Genomic DNA, 14,310 nt, shown 5'->3' on the forward strand with positions numbered 1-14,310 from the left:
TTTGGGCAACGTAGTTAATAACAAACTGACCCTTATGATTTTTAACTTTCTCATTCTTTTTCTTCCCTCCTACTGCACTGATACTTTTCATTATTGCTGCATTCATTTCTTAAATACTGTCAGGCGGTAGGAGTCCTGCACCTGCTAGAAAAGAATTTGGAGGTAATGATTTTAATTGTTTTTGAATATGACTGCATAGCAAAACTGCTGTGGGGATCTGTTGTGACAATACTTAACACGATGATTTCCAAATGTGTAAAAATGGGCAATTCTCAAACTGGATAACTGACGAATGCCACTATTCCTCCTTTCTTCCCCCTCTGAACTACATTTGACTTTCTGGTGAAATAGTGTTTCTCCAGAAGTTGGTATTTTAAAGTCAGAGATGAAGGTTGTTCCAGATTTTTATTACTTTGTCCTGGGTGAATACATCCAGCTAACTTTTCTGTGAAGTGCTTCTTCAAAGTAGGCTTTGTTCTTCTCTGGCCACATTTTGCTGTCCTGCTTGGACTTAAATCAGCTCATCAATACATGAGAGAGGGTGAGAATTGCTAAGTGGCACTTCCAGGCACTGCCCTGTTGGTAGGAAAGAGGGATTTTGGACAAAATGCTTCAAAAGTTTTGAGTAATCTCAGAAAATACATAAACTATGAGCTAACTTTGGTGTCAGGCAAAAATGTACTTGGCTCTTAGATACTGGTGAGACAAGGAAGTTTTTATGCCCAACGTGTAATAGTTCAGATGAGTTAAAATGCAGAAGCTTTAGGAAGCAGTTGATAGACCACATTCAACATAGGTGAGATTTAATTCATTGTTGGTCAGTCCTGTGTAGTTTTCTGTGCACTGACACAATCCTGTTTGCCTAGTTTGTCTCAATTGTACAAAGACCTAGTCAGTTGTCTTCTTTTATCATCTTTCCCAACACAGCTTTCCACAGAGTTGTAACTTGCATAAAATCTGCTTTTTATGCAATCATTTGAGACTGTAGTATATTTTTTCATATATTATTCCAACCAAAAGCTCTTCACTTTTTTCTGCTCTTCATTTTCCACTCATGGTGTACATGTGTAAGCATAGACTGCTTTTCATGGGTATCTGAGCTCAGCTCCAAGCAAGTCAGCACAGGGCTGGAACCAAAATAAATGTCCTTATGGGTTACTTTAGTGGGGAAAGGGCACCTGTTTCTCTTCCCTAGGAGGAAGCCTCTTAAAGCTCTGTGGAAATATCCCTGTGTAGTGTGTAAGTGGCTCACACTTTTGGTTTAGACTTGCATAGCACATGCAAAGGGACATGGATCATGTTTTTAAAAGTTGTGCCTTTTAAATATTATTTTCCCTCACATGTTTTGACCTTTTTTTCTCCCAAGTGCTTCAGTCCCTTCAATACCCATGGCACTTTTTCTAATGGCTCAGTATGCTTTGAAGATGAGAGAAGGTTTTGGGCATCTTAGTGTTTTAGTTTGGTCTTATTTTATTATCAGAATTGACACAGAATTCAGGTGAACACGGCTCTGCACTCATTGCAGGGCTTTACAAAGTGTAGACCTTGTGTATGCTAATACAAAAAAAAATTCACTGAGGATTCTGTAAGCTCCAGTTGTTTATAGTTAAAAATTAAAATCTTGCACTCTGTTTACCCAATATTTTTTTAATACATTACAGATTAAATTTTCAGAGAACATTAAAAACTCTAAAGGCTGCTAATTGTCAATTGAAGTTAATAAATAACATTCGTGGGTTTTTTCCTTTAATATTAGTAGTTGGTTTTCCTGATTGGTTCAGCCAAGGCTTTTTTCATTGGTTTAAACTGTTTTTCATTGTCCCTAAGATTTGAAATATTCCCATGCTGCCGTTTGTGATAGCATTATCACAGCACAATAATTTTGCTTTCTCGCTATTGAAGAGTATTATGAGTAAGTGAAATCTCAGGTGTTTACTCTCTGTGCTGTTTCTCTCCCTCATGCTGAATGTTTGTTAACTTGCCAAATCCTCATGCCCAGAGATCTTGCTCCCTCTGTCTGGTGCACCACGTGTGCCCGTGTCTCTCTGCTGCTGGAAGGAGCTGGCTTTAGTCATCCTCCTGCACAAAACAAGAGCACTGGAGTGTTGTCAGGCAGTGCCCTCCTCCTGTGCAGCCTCTCCTCTCACAGTGTCATTCATGGCCAGAAGCTTGTGATGGGAATTGCCAGAGCCTGGGTCTCAGCCAGAGCAGATAACACATGCCAGGGTTTAGCATTTTTGAAAAAGATGTTCAGCCAAAGCAGAGATCTAACATCTCTGGAGACAGTCCCGTTTCAGCCCCAAGTGCAGCCTTCACTCTGCCCACTCTGTGACAGAACTCACAGATCACAGAGAGCTCCTGGGCAGATCTCACACATGGTGAGAAAGCAGGAGGCTGTCATAGCTAAGGGATGCCTTCAGTATTTTCATATCATGTCCTGCCGTGTTTTTGCCATACAGTTTTAAGAACCCAGTACATGCTTGATTATGATGCAGAAATAAAGTAATTCAGCATGGTTATGCATGATTGAGAATCTTCTTTCTCTCAATCTGAGCTGTTAAACCAATTGGTACAGCTGTCCCAAGTGCACAGTGCTGTGTAGAGGCAAATCAGTAATACAGCTCTTCAGGATACAGTACATTATATGGAGTGGGAAATATTGCTTTATCACATTTCTTATTCAGATGTACCATGGCAGAAAGAGACTACTCAGTGCTCTGAATGACAGGGATCAGGCCTAATTTTGCAGGGTGTGAGTGCTGTGCTCATTTATTCCCCAGTGTTTGAGTACAGGTCTGTGCTGTCCTTCATGAGAGGTTCAAGACTGGCATGTCAGATCACACTGGACAGCCAAACGTTTGTGGAGAGGGAACATTCTGAAGGAATGAAATTCACTTTCAACTGTAAAATTGAAATAGTAGATGTTACTAAACATGATTGTACTTGATGATTTGTAATTCACACCAGTCTGGTTCCCCGTGCTGCTGCAAGCAGTTATTTCCTACAGGTGACTGTAATCTGTCTAGACCAGAGTTAAATTGTGTAAAGCTGTCTTGTGGCAGTGCTCTTTCTGGTTTTTCTTTCTCAATCTACTGCTTTTCTTATGCTATGTACAGCTTCTCTTCTTTCTCTGAAAAGGTCTTGGAGCTCCTCCCAGTCCTGGGGTAGCTAGGAGAGAAGTAGAAGGTAACATAATTATTTTTGTATTCTAGAAATGGATTTCTAATTTAACATCTGAGTAATGTTATTGCTCTTGTGATACTAAAGGTGATTTCATGAATGTATTTATCATGTAGGATCTTTGTTCTTTTATTTAGCATAGCTTTCACCTAGCCAGGTTGCTTCCTGGTTTTCAGTGGTGGTGGGAATTGTTACAGAAGGCATTTATGAAAAGCTAAGTGAAAACTTAGAGAGCTCTAATCAAGAATGCTTTTAAGGCTGACCCTCAGAGGAAGCTGCAGCTGGCTGGCCATCAGAGTGACCATTACACCTGTAACTAAATCAGGGATCTAGGGAGCCTGACTTTTCATAAAGGACTATGTACATGCATGTATTCTGGGGAGACAAACTCCCATTTAAACAATTTGGTCTATAATTTAATATTTTGCCTCTTTCTAAAGAGCACAATGTAGGTATTTTGATTCTGATAGCCAGCTGTGTGTAACACACAGTTATGAGGAGCATTTCTCTTGCACAGTCTCTCTTGGTTGGAGCACATGGGATTACTGCTGGATGGGTCCTGCTTTAGCCATGCCAGCAGAGTCATGGGCTTGGGTTTCTTCCTTGTCTCTCAGGAATGTGTCCTTCACAGCAAATAGCAATACAAGTCCTAATAGAGTCACTGGCAGGGTTTCCTCCTGTATACTACAATTAATTTCGGCTGCATTGCTGGTTCATTTTTTTAAATTGGCAAAATCACTCTATGCATAAAATATTTGAGGTCAGAAGGCACCTTTGGTGGTTATCCACTCCAGCTTCCTGCTCCGAGGAGAGTAAATCAGCACCAGGTTGCTCAGGGTGGGAGCTGCTTCACTGAGAACAGCACCCAGAAACCCATTCTGACTGGTTCCAGGGCAGTCTGATATGATAAACTGTGTGATGCACCACAGAGCTCCTTCCGCCTACTGTCACTGGCATGTGACTTTGCCTTCCTGGGAAATATCAGCAGACGCTCAAGCCAGAATCCTAAACCTCCCTGTCTGTCAGAAATTGTGGACTTGTCTGAACTAAAAGTATTTTTTTAATCTCTTGCACTACTCAGTTTGAATGTTGCATCTGAAGGTTGCCATCAGCGTGGCCATGGTGAAGCTGGGCTCTAACACATTTATCCCATAAACAAGAAGAAGAGTAGGGTCAGGAGCTGTCATATCAGATCTTTGTTTTGACCACTGCTGGTAGAACATCTACAGAATATATCGCAAAACGAAACAGCTTCCAACACGATTGAGAACGCAGGGCACCTGTACGAGTGCGTGTCTATAGCTTGCAACAAATAGGATGTGATTTAAATAATCTGTAATAAAAAGGGTCAAATTCCTTCATGTGTGCCACGGGATAGGAGTGTGTTAGTGACAGCTGGTGGATATGTAGTAGATTTTTAAAAAATCACTGGTATCTCCTTGCTTACATTTTCAGTAGTAGTAATGTAACATCGCCCTCTAATATGCATTTGTGACTTATCTAACACAGATAATCTATTTGTTTTCCATGCTTCAAAGCACAAAAAAGCCCTGGAACACAAAGAAAAGATAACTTAGGTAACAGACACATGCTTTGTACTAATTATAATACAGACAGAAGTTGATTTTGAAATAAGTGCTAAGTCAGTAATCTCTAATATCTGTTGCAGTTCGTAATCAGCCTCCACATTCAGCGGGCACAACCAGACCGGTAGGTATTGTTTTAAGATCATTTTCCTGCTAAGTGTCTGCTCTTTATTACATCAAGGTTTCTGTTTGTCATAACGGATGTAAGAAATCTCCATAGTTGACTGGTCAGTTTACAGTTTCTATGAGTTAATTATCTCACCAATTCTTGTCTATTGACTGGAAGGACTGCAGGATGGGGGGGGGAACCACCATGTATGTTCACCATGGATGTGACTTGATTGTTTTGCACTCTGCAATCACATAATAGGCTCCCAAATACACATTTTACATCTCCTTTCAGATAACTGCAAAGTTACTCTTTTTATTATATGTCCTTACTGATTTGGTGTGATGAAATGCATTATCTTCTGTACTGGAACATAAATCGTGACAGCAGTTAATTGCTTACAGGCCATTAATGGATTACATGTGCATTTGGCATCTTATGATTACTTGGTGTGTTATGGAGTTTTGTACCTTGTTTGAAAGACTCATTTTCACAAGGGTCTTCATGTAAAAATGAAACATTCAACTGTTTCAGCAAATATTAGTACTGTGTTTCATTCCTCTATTTGTGGAACTGAACTGAAGGAAGGGAATGAAGGGATTTATGGGCATTCAAATGCTTCACTCCACACGGGAAATCAAGAGATGAAATATATCTGCCTAGCTTTTTCTTAAGAGTTGCAAGTAGGAGCCTTATGTGAGGGAAGAGGAAAGTGTTTTAATAGCTACAGGCCTTCTTGAAGAATTACTTGAGCAATGGGATTGTCTGTTGATAATTCTTTGACTTTGCAGCATATTCCAGTATTGGAACTGCTGAAATCTGCTGTTGAAAGTCTCCATTGAAGTAAATCTTACAGATTCATTTTTCACAGAGATTGTTTCTCACAGTGAACAATTCATGATCTTGGCTCCTTTTTTTTATTTTTTCTGGAAATGTAAAATGACCTCTTCTAAAATTTGGATAAAGGAAAACTGGTATATATAGGAAAGAATGTATTTATTTTTCACTGTGTGTTTGCCTATGTCTCAGGTGATTTTTAGATTTCATTTCAAGGATTTCAGGACCAGGGACAGTAGCTACAGTAGGTTCTGCTTCCCACTGAGGGATCCTGAGAGCTGGTTTACACTTTCTTTCTTTTCTGTTCCTTTTTGATATATTTTTATTTTTAAAAAATACATTTTGGTGTATAATCCAATTATCCTCCTGCCTACTATCAGAATATTCAAAGAAATAACAATATGCATCTTGGCAATCTCAGATCAGATTGGAGATTCAGAAATTCAGACAGGAATTTATGAGGTCAGGTGGCTAAAAGAGTTCAGAACGTCGGTAAATGGATCCAGCCAAACACAAGGAATCACATGATATACAAAGCCAGGGATATATCTAATAAAACGAAGATCAATGATGATAGTGTTTTTATAGTATTTGCTTGTTTCTAATTAATTTTTGTGTACAGTTGTACAATGGAGTTTGCTCTGAAAACCATTTCTAGAATGTCCTCTGGTACACAACACTTTACAGGAAACAAATCTTACAAACTTGTCTCACAATCCTTCCTGTCTCGCAGTCCTTTTTCCCTTGATCTCTGGCATTTTTATCCCAGGGCCTTTTATTCAGCTTTCACTGTGTTGTTTATAATTTACTCTGCTTCAGCTGTAATCCTGAATAGCTTCCTGTGTCTCTTTAAATAGTGATGTAGACTTTTAAATTTACATTCCCAGTATATTAACTTCTATTCCATCAGCCTCAGGAAGACTTCAGCCTTCAGATGATCAGAATATGTTTTTCATTAATACTGTTAGATGAGAAACAGGAGGTCTCCAAATAAAGTAGTTGCCCTAGTTGGTTTTGTTGCTTACAATTTGTGTACTTAGGTAAATTATCCTATTAATACCAGCAAAATAATAACTGTTTCTAGCATTATTGCACAGATAAATATATATATAACGTTGAAAAGCGTTATAAAAATCCTTTGCTTTGAACTGAACCATCATAATGTTTTGAAAATGTGTTCTTGGTTCTTGCATGTGCACAAAAAATCAGTTGAGCAGCTGTTATCAAAGAATTTATTTTTCACGGAATCCTGATTATTCTGAATCATTTAGCAGTAGATGACTGCAGATCCCAAGCTGAACTAAAACACTTTCTCTTTACCAACTTTCCTGTCAGACTATTCCTCCTCGAGCTGGAGTTATCAGTGCCCCACAAAGCCATGTCCGTCCCTCGGGGGCAAGACCAGCGTCTGAGACTCAGACCAAACCAGCTGAACCACCAAGGGGTGAGTTTCCCTTACAAGTTAAATACAAACGTCACCATTCAGTCAAGCGCTACAGTCTGTGGTTTGAATGCTTTGTTTTCAACAGATATCTCCACTTTTCACTAGAAATTAAGACTCTGGGATGTAATAGCATTGGCAGTTTCTGTTAAGCATCCACAAGTATTGCATTTTTAGATGCTAGTCTCAAGATCATAGATTTCATGGTATCAGAGAAACTGTGCAAAGATTGCAGAGTTTGGTCTGAGCACGCTGGTGGGTCCCATTCTGGCCATGGATCACCAGATTCTCTATGCATTGCTAGTTCTGTAATCACAAGATTTGGAACAGCATTTATGTCTGACTCTCAAAGCAACTTCCTAGACTTACAGCTTAAAAAACCCTTTTATCTTTGTATGTATAAAAACACACATTTTAGAACAGTGACTTCCAAAATACTTTCCAGCATAACTGAAGTACATTTTGGAGTGGCGTGGTTTGTGTTTTGTGTGAAATCACAGCATGGTTTGTTCTGGAAGGGACCTTGGAGATTGTTTAATTTCAAGCCCATGGGCAGGGCCACCTTCCACCAAGCCCCATCCATCCTGGCCTTGGACACTTCCAGAGATCCAGGGGCAGCCACAGCTTCTCTGGGCATCCTGTGCCAGGGCCTGCCCACCCTCACAGGAAAGAATTTCTTCCTGACATCCCATCTAACCCTGCCCTCTGTCAGCTTAAACTTAAGTAACAATTTTTAATGGAGACCTGCCGAGATTTTGATGATTTCCAGTCCCGTTGCCATGAACCCCTGCTGTTCTCACAGCCCCTTCTCTGCAGTTCCTTCTGGTGCTTCCCCATCCTGCCATCCTTAAGATTCATTACAATTCCTTACCATGAAAATCACTGCAAATGTGCTTCCAGGCTCGCCATTGCTTCCTGAACCACTAAAGCCTCAGGCTGCTGGACCTGCTCAGCCCAGCACTCCTGTGCTAAGGATGCAGGAGCCCCTGATCCCTGTGGCATCGCATCCGTCTCAGGCAAGTGCCCCGCAAAGTCTGGAGCCCCCCCAGCCGCCACCTCGTAGCCGCTCATCTCACAGTTTGCCTTCTGAACCTGCTCCCTCCCAGCAGCAAGTAAGTAAAAAAAACCCCTGCAGGTACCTTCTTTCACTGTGTGAATTAACACAACTTGTACTGGATGCTGCAGGCTTTTGAGGAACCCTTAAAGCGAGAACAGAAACAAAACTGAGGCTCCAGAGATTGGATTCAATGGTCATGGGGCTCTAGGAGGGTAATAATTGCTTGTGTATTGTCCATGAATAACTAACATCTTAAATACTAAGCATTGAATTTAGGATTTCTTATGATGGCCTCACAGTTTATGGACAGCTCAGTCTTAAAATTATGTTGTCATTTGGCAATTTTGTGTGGAAAAACACTCGATCTAAGAAATCTGATTTGATGATGGTATGTGCATGACAAGCTGTACAGTAAGTAGCTAGCACAGGTTTTAAACACTTGTTGCATTATGTGGTGCTTTGTGTTGGTGATCATTCATTGAAGGGAGATGATATTGGCAAATAAGTAGATAAATTAATTAAATATATTAATAAATACTTGAGAGAAATAGAATTCTCCCTGTTCCCCAGTGTCAGTTAAAATACAGAAACCTATCCACATAATGTGGAAGTTTCATACAGTAACATTAACTTTCTGTTCTCTGGGATCATTTAGTTTGTTATGATAAAAAACCACCAACTTTGTTTAGGAAAAGCCATAGTTTCTTACTGCTGCTTAAAAATGCAGAAGCAGGTTTTCAGTGCTGCTCAGGTTTTTTCTTATGCCTGTATCTTAAGCCCTTTTTTGCTACAATAGTTAATGCCTATTTTGTACCACAGCAGTAGCCAAATTCAGTCCTCAGTGAGCTGATTTTTTAATTCAAACTGAAAAAAAAACTTGAAATGCTTTTTCTTTCTTTCTACTGAACCTCTTTCTTTGCCTGTGAACTGCCTTTCATTTTGGAAACTTAGACCAAAAAGTACAGTTTTCTGAGGAAAGGTCTTTAAAGAAGTGCAAGGTCTTTTGAGAGGTGGCTAATTCCAAGGCTATTCTTCTATGCAAGTCTTGATTATGATATTGAAGAAATGAAATCTGTTCTTATAAAAATAATCACTGGTACAGTGTGAATATTCAGGACTCTATACACTCCATACATTGAAAAAGAGAATTAGTTATTGTAAATAGATCTTCTTTATTGTAAAGAAGGGAGATTCTAGAGTTCCACAGAGGGAGAGGCATTATGGTTTTTTTTTTCAGCTTGCAAGACTATTACTATAGATGAAGGATAATACTGACACAGTTCCCAGAATGAGAGCTGTGGAGCTTCTCATGTTAATGGATGACTAGAATTAGACCATCCATGCTCAGATTCCTGTAATTGTGCTACTTTTTGAGATTAATCAGCTGCACAATGGCTGTCTGTGTGGAAATATCATTAGAATGGACTTGAGTTGGTTTTTTTATGACTCTTAATGGTCGAGCTTACAGTAGAAGACAACAGAAATTGAAAGTTTAGTGTAGTGTGTAGTAAATACTTATGGTGTGTATTCACAGCTTAAAAAAATGGCTTTGTGAAAACTTCTGAAAATATTTTTAACATGAGGTTGCTTTGTTACTTGGATTTTCTTCCTAATTTTCCTTCCTCTGATATCTGTTTCTCTTTCACAAGCAGGAGCAACCGTCAGGGTAACAGGTATCTAACTATTTACCAATCTTGTATGTGGTCTCCATCCATTCGAGCAGAAAAGATGTATGAATGTTGTTTTCATACATCTGCAGTCCCATCCCTGTTAAAAACCACCTGTCTGCATTCATGGGTTGACTGTCATACCATAGTTTGCTTTTTCCTTTCATAGTGCATTTGAAAATGAGACTGCTTTTATTAGGGCCAGAGCAACTATTTTGTTGTCATCATCTTTTTATGAAACAATTGGACCCTCATCTGCGTTGCTTAGTCACTGCTGAGCCTCCTGATCTTGGTCTGTTCGGGGAGAAAAAGATCAGTGTTGGCAATAAATGTTCTCTTTAATGCAAATAAATCCTGATGCTATTGCACTGCCAAATTCTTTTTCAAGATAAACCTCATATCACATTTCTCAAGGAACAAAGAACTTACTGTGACCCAAAGCAAAACAAACTGTTACAATTTTAAAAACACTTGGTTCCAGAATTACTCAAAGCAAATATTTACTTAGAATGAGGAGCAATTTGGATTCATAGTTTCTTTGGGATCTTGTACTTTCAAAAGACCACAGGACTTAACCAGCTGGTGCCAGGCTGCATTTGATTTCTATTCCTTCTACAGTTCAGTTTTTCCCTCATTTCCCTAAGTTACTCAGTGCCTTTGTTTTAATATTATTCTGCCAAAAACTTCAACTATAGACAGTCAATTAAATTGTTTTGGTATATTAAATTTATCTGTTAAAATAATAAAATCTTTTTGTGACATTTGAACTCTTAAAAGCCATTTTAGCTTAAGCTTAACTCATTGGATAAAGGAAAGCTCCAAACTCTGTTCTGTCAGTGTGCATACTGAACAAAGTAGGTACTCCACCTTTTTGGACAGCTTGTACAAGGTAAAAAAATACCTTGCATTGTTGTTTGAAGCAGTGTATAAAACCAGGAATGTTTTGGTTTTAAAAGCTGAGAAAATCTGTGGAGGAAACGGTCTTCTCCAAGGATGACTTGTTATTTTAATTATAAAACCAGTGATTGTCCCTTTTCATGCCAAGAAGAGATACTGCCTGTCTACATAGAAATGTCTGACTGCATATACTAATAACACTAATGTTTCCTTTCATTTTGGTGCTTTAACGCTGCTTGTAACATCAATATGATAAACTCCCAAACAATGTAACCTGGAGCTTTTCATTTCGTAGTTGTGCTGGGCTATCCCTTGCTTAGAATACAGTATCCCTTGCTTAGAATACACTTCCCAAACATTTTCTTATGCAAAGTTCACTTAGTATTTTTTGCCGGGATTGGGACCTGCAGGAAGTAGGTTCCATCTGCACTCACCACCGAGGAGGGGGGAGTGGTGTTTAACAACTTACAGGCTTTTCTTTAGACGGGGGGTTCAGGCTGTTGTTTCCGTTCTAGCTGAAACAAAACTGGGTTGAAGTTTCAGCTGAGGAGTGAGAAGGGGGGCAGTAGGAATAACCTGGAACCAGCTGCATGATTCCTGAGCACGTTGTTTCCTTTGCAGCTGAATCCCAACGGGACATACGGCACTAACCCTGAACCCCAGCTCAGCAGTGACCCTTTTGAAGACCTGTCATTTCAGCTGCTCGTGTCCAAGATGCAGACATCTGTCCGAACATCACCTGCTCCAACCTTAAACCAGAAGGAGTTGATACAGTTGCCTTCAGCAAGGCAAAGAAATGCGGATAATTCGAATACTGTAAATTGCATGTCAGCAACGCCTCCTATTCCAACCTTGCACTCATCCCAGGAACATCAGCGCAGCTCTCCAAATCCATTTATTACTGGGCTGAACTGCTCAAATCCATTCACGGAAAGAACTCCTAATGCTGGGAACCCATTTAGGACGGAAACACGGGAGTCCAGGATAACCTCACAAGTACTGGTAGGACCTGCTGCTTCCCACCCATTCCCTCTTCTGCCCCCTCCCAGCTGTAACACAAGCAAGCCTCTATTTCCTGTGGATGCAGCTGAAAATGCGTTTTGCCTGCGAAGTAAATCTCTCAAGGTAGAAAGCGTACAGCCCAAAGGGTGGGTGACGTTTGACGAGGACGAGAACTTTAGCACGAAGCTAAAGCCATCTGCGAGTGTTCCGGATTTTAAGCGGCTCGGCTCCGGGAAACCAGCTGGATGCCCAGGTTTGCTGGGAGCTGAACACAAGACTTTCCTTGGTTCAGACTTCAACTTCGATGGTGACTGGAGTAAAAGTGCTACTGATTGCTTCTGTACAATGCCAGCAAGAAAGCCACCTGCACCCCCTGTGCCATCCAGAGCAACCAGCAACAGGTCCCCTGCAGATCCCTCCCCGGCACCCAAGGTGTCACCGACTCATGGTTTTACAGAAAGATAGATGGTCAGAGATGCAGAAGGTTATATCTGTTCCTACCTTTTATCCAGTAGAATAATTGGGCATTTGAGATTATTCTGTGTGCAATAATTAATTGTTAAATGCACTGAAACTTAACTCTGCTCATAAACAGCCACTTCAGCTTGTGTATAAATTTTGAATGTGTATATATGGTAGAGCACAAAAAAATGGTCTGAAGTTTAATAAAATCTCGGTGTGATAGTATTTGAATAGACAAAAAGAGAAGGGTGAGCTACTGTCTCACTAAAACCTGTCAATCCTGGACACAGATTTTGCTTAGGGAGCTCTTTCATTTCTGTTCTCCTTTGTGGAATTCCACAAGAAGAGGCTCCCTGCTGGTAGCCTCCCCCCTCCCTTTTGACTGTTTTGTTAGCTGATATTTATAAGTATTTACCAAAGAGCTGCCAAAGTTTATGGAGATTTGAATGTTGACAAGTATTGTTTAGAAGCTGTTTAATTTATAACAGAGGCTAATGGGTATTTGTAAGGCTTATATTTGAATTTGAGGCACTACAAAAATAGTTTACTTTCAAAATAGAAACAAAACTTTGCATATTAATATATTCAATTAATCTCCTGTGTCAGTACATTTCAGTTGTTAAATCCTATTGTGACATACACTCACTAGCACTAATTCAGAATAATTGTTCCATATCATCCATTTATTCATTACTATTTTAACTATGCTTCTTTTCTTTTCCACAAACTGGAAACAGCTGATACAGCAAGCTGGAAAAAAGCCCCCCCTTGGCTTTTGAGATACAAAGCAGTATTTGCCAGTTGCAGACCATGTAGTCTGCCAGCCAGGGGGTGACACAAAACGCTTAGATTGTATTTAGAGTAGTGAAATATCCCAGGGCAGCACGCTTTCGAAATCCTCAGACGCTCTCACAACATGATCCATGAAATAATCCACTATTCCTTCGGACAGCCCCTGGTTAGCCACGAGCTGCAGCCGCCTAGAGGAGTGATAGTGAGTTTTCTATTGCGCTTTTTTCTGTTCAGGTCATTCCAGTTGTACATTTGGAACAGCAGTGGTACTACTTGTGCTTCGGTGTGTGAGTTACCTTGTTTCACGCTGTTGCTGCAAACATCCGTGTGGTTGATGTTTTGGTATATCCTGACATTAGCAAACCAAATTCAGGGGGGAACTTTTGCTAGTGGGAGTCACGTGATAAATATGTTGTCAAATATTTAATTGCAGTGATTAAAAACTATCTGTCTGAACTGTACCCGGCGTGCGGCTCCTCTGCACTTCACAGGACTGTGGGGACCACAGGGAGTGCTCCAAAATTTCAGGGTCTATACATATATATATGTGTGTGTATGTGTATATATATATATATATATATATATATATATATATATATATATATATGAACTGTAGTAAGGCCCTGCCATGTGTTGATGGGAGCAATGAGCAACACTAGACGCTCTGAAAAAACGGAGGATGGAGGGATGGAGGTGAGACCCACTCCCCACGTGTCCCTGGACTCTCTGTGTTCTCGCTCACCTGTCCATGGCTGTATCCCCCGGGACACCCAGGTATGCCTGAAATATTCCCGCCCTTATGGTCTGGGTGGTCATTCTCTCTCTGTGCCCCTCTCTGTGTTACCAAATCTTCCTAAATCATCAGGATGAATAAAACTCTCTACAAACTGTCTTTTTAGTGTCAGCAAGCCAGGCATTCCTTTATTCTTGGCCAGGGGCTGTGTGGCTGACAAAATTTCGGCCTCCACACGCACACTGATGTGGAACTTTATCACTTATTTATACATTTTTAAAAAACAAAGACATTAATGTTCATTGGTTCTAAATTACATCATTATCTTTATTAATTAGTGTTCTGTCATTTTTTGGTGATTGATTTCTCACTTCTTATGCTAATTAGTCCATTTTTTAGTCTTTTTATATCTTTCCCTTTAGTAGCAAATTTCCAGTGCATATACTGAGTTTTTATCTGCTATTTTCTGCACAGTGTACTTGTGCTCCATAAATTCTGCATTCTAGATGTCCAACCTCCCCAGTCCCTCTTTCTCTCCCGGACTTTG

General features: G+C 40.0%; 1 protein-coding gene across 11 annotated transcripts in view; it reads left to right on the plus strand.

Annotated features, from left to right (window-relative positions):
* SYNJ1 (synaptojanin 1) overlaps window positions 1-13,491 on the plus strand; it is a 50,827-nt gene extending 37,336 nt beyond the window's left edge. For 3 of the 11 annotated variants that reach the window (XM_038123479.1, XM_038123661.1, XM_038123570.1), the window contains 7 exons: window positions 124-162; window positions 3,139-3,186; window positions 4,719-4,757; window positions 4,850-4,890; window positions 7,048-7,156; window positions 8,054-8,265; window positions 11,396-13,491. In XM_038123479.1, the coding sequence (XP_037979407.1) occupies window positions 124-162; window positions 3,139-3,186; window positions 4,719-4,757; window positions 4,850-4,890; window positions 7,048-7,156; window positions 8,054-8,265; window positions 11,396-12,241 (1,334 nt within the window). In that variant the 3' untranslated portion in view covers window positions 12,242-13,491. Of the gene's footprint in view, window positions 1-123; window positions 163-3,138; window positions 3,187-4,718; window positions 4,758-4,849; window positions 4,891-7,047; window positions 7,157-8,053; window positions 8,266-9,859; window positions 9,884-11,395 lie in introns of all 11 variants that reach the window. The other 8 variants (XM_038124204.1, XM_038124384.1, XM_038124297.1 and 5 more) reach the window with 7 other exon arrangements.
* Window positions 13,492-14,310: the final 819 nt, after the last annotated feature.

Source organism: Motacilla alba, chromosome 1 (genome assembly GCF_015832195.1).
Source record: "Motacilla alba alba isolate MOTALB_02 chromosome 1, Motacilla_alba_V1.0_pri, whole genome shotgun sequence".
Taxonomy (NCBI): Eukaryota; Metazoa; Chordata; class Aves; order Passeriformes; family Motacillidae; genus Motacilla; species Motacilla alba.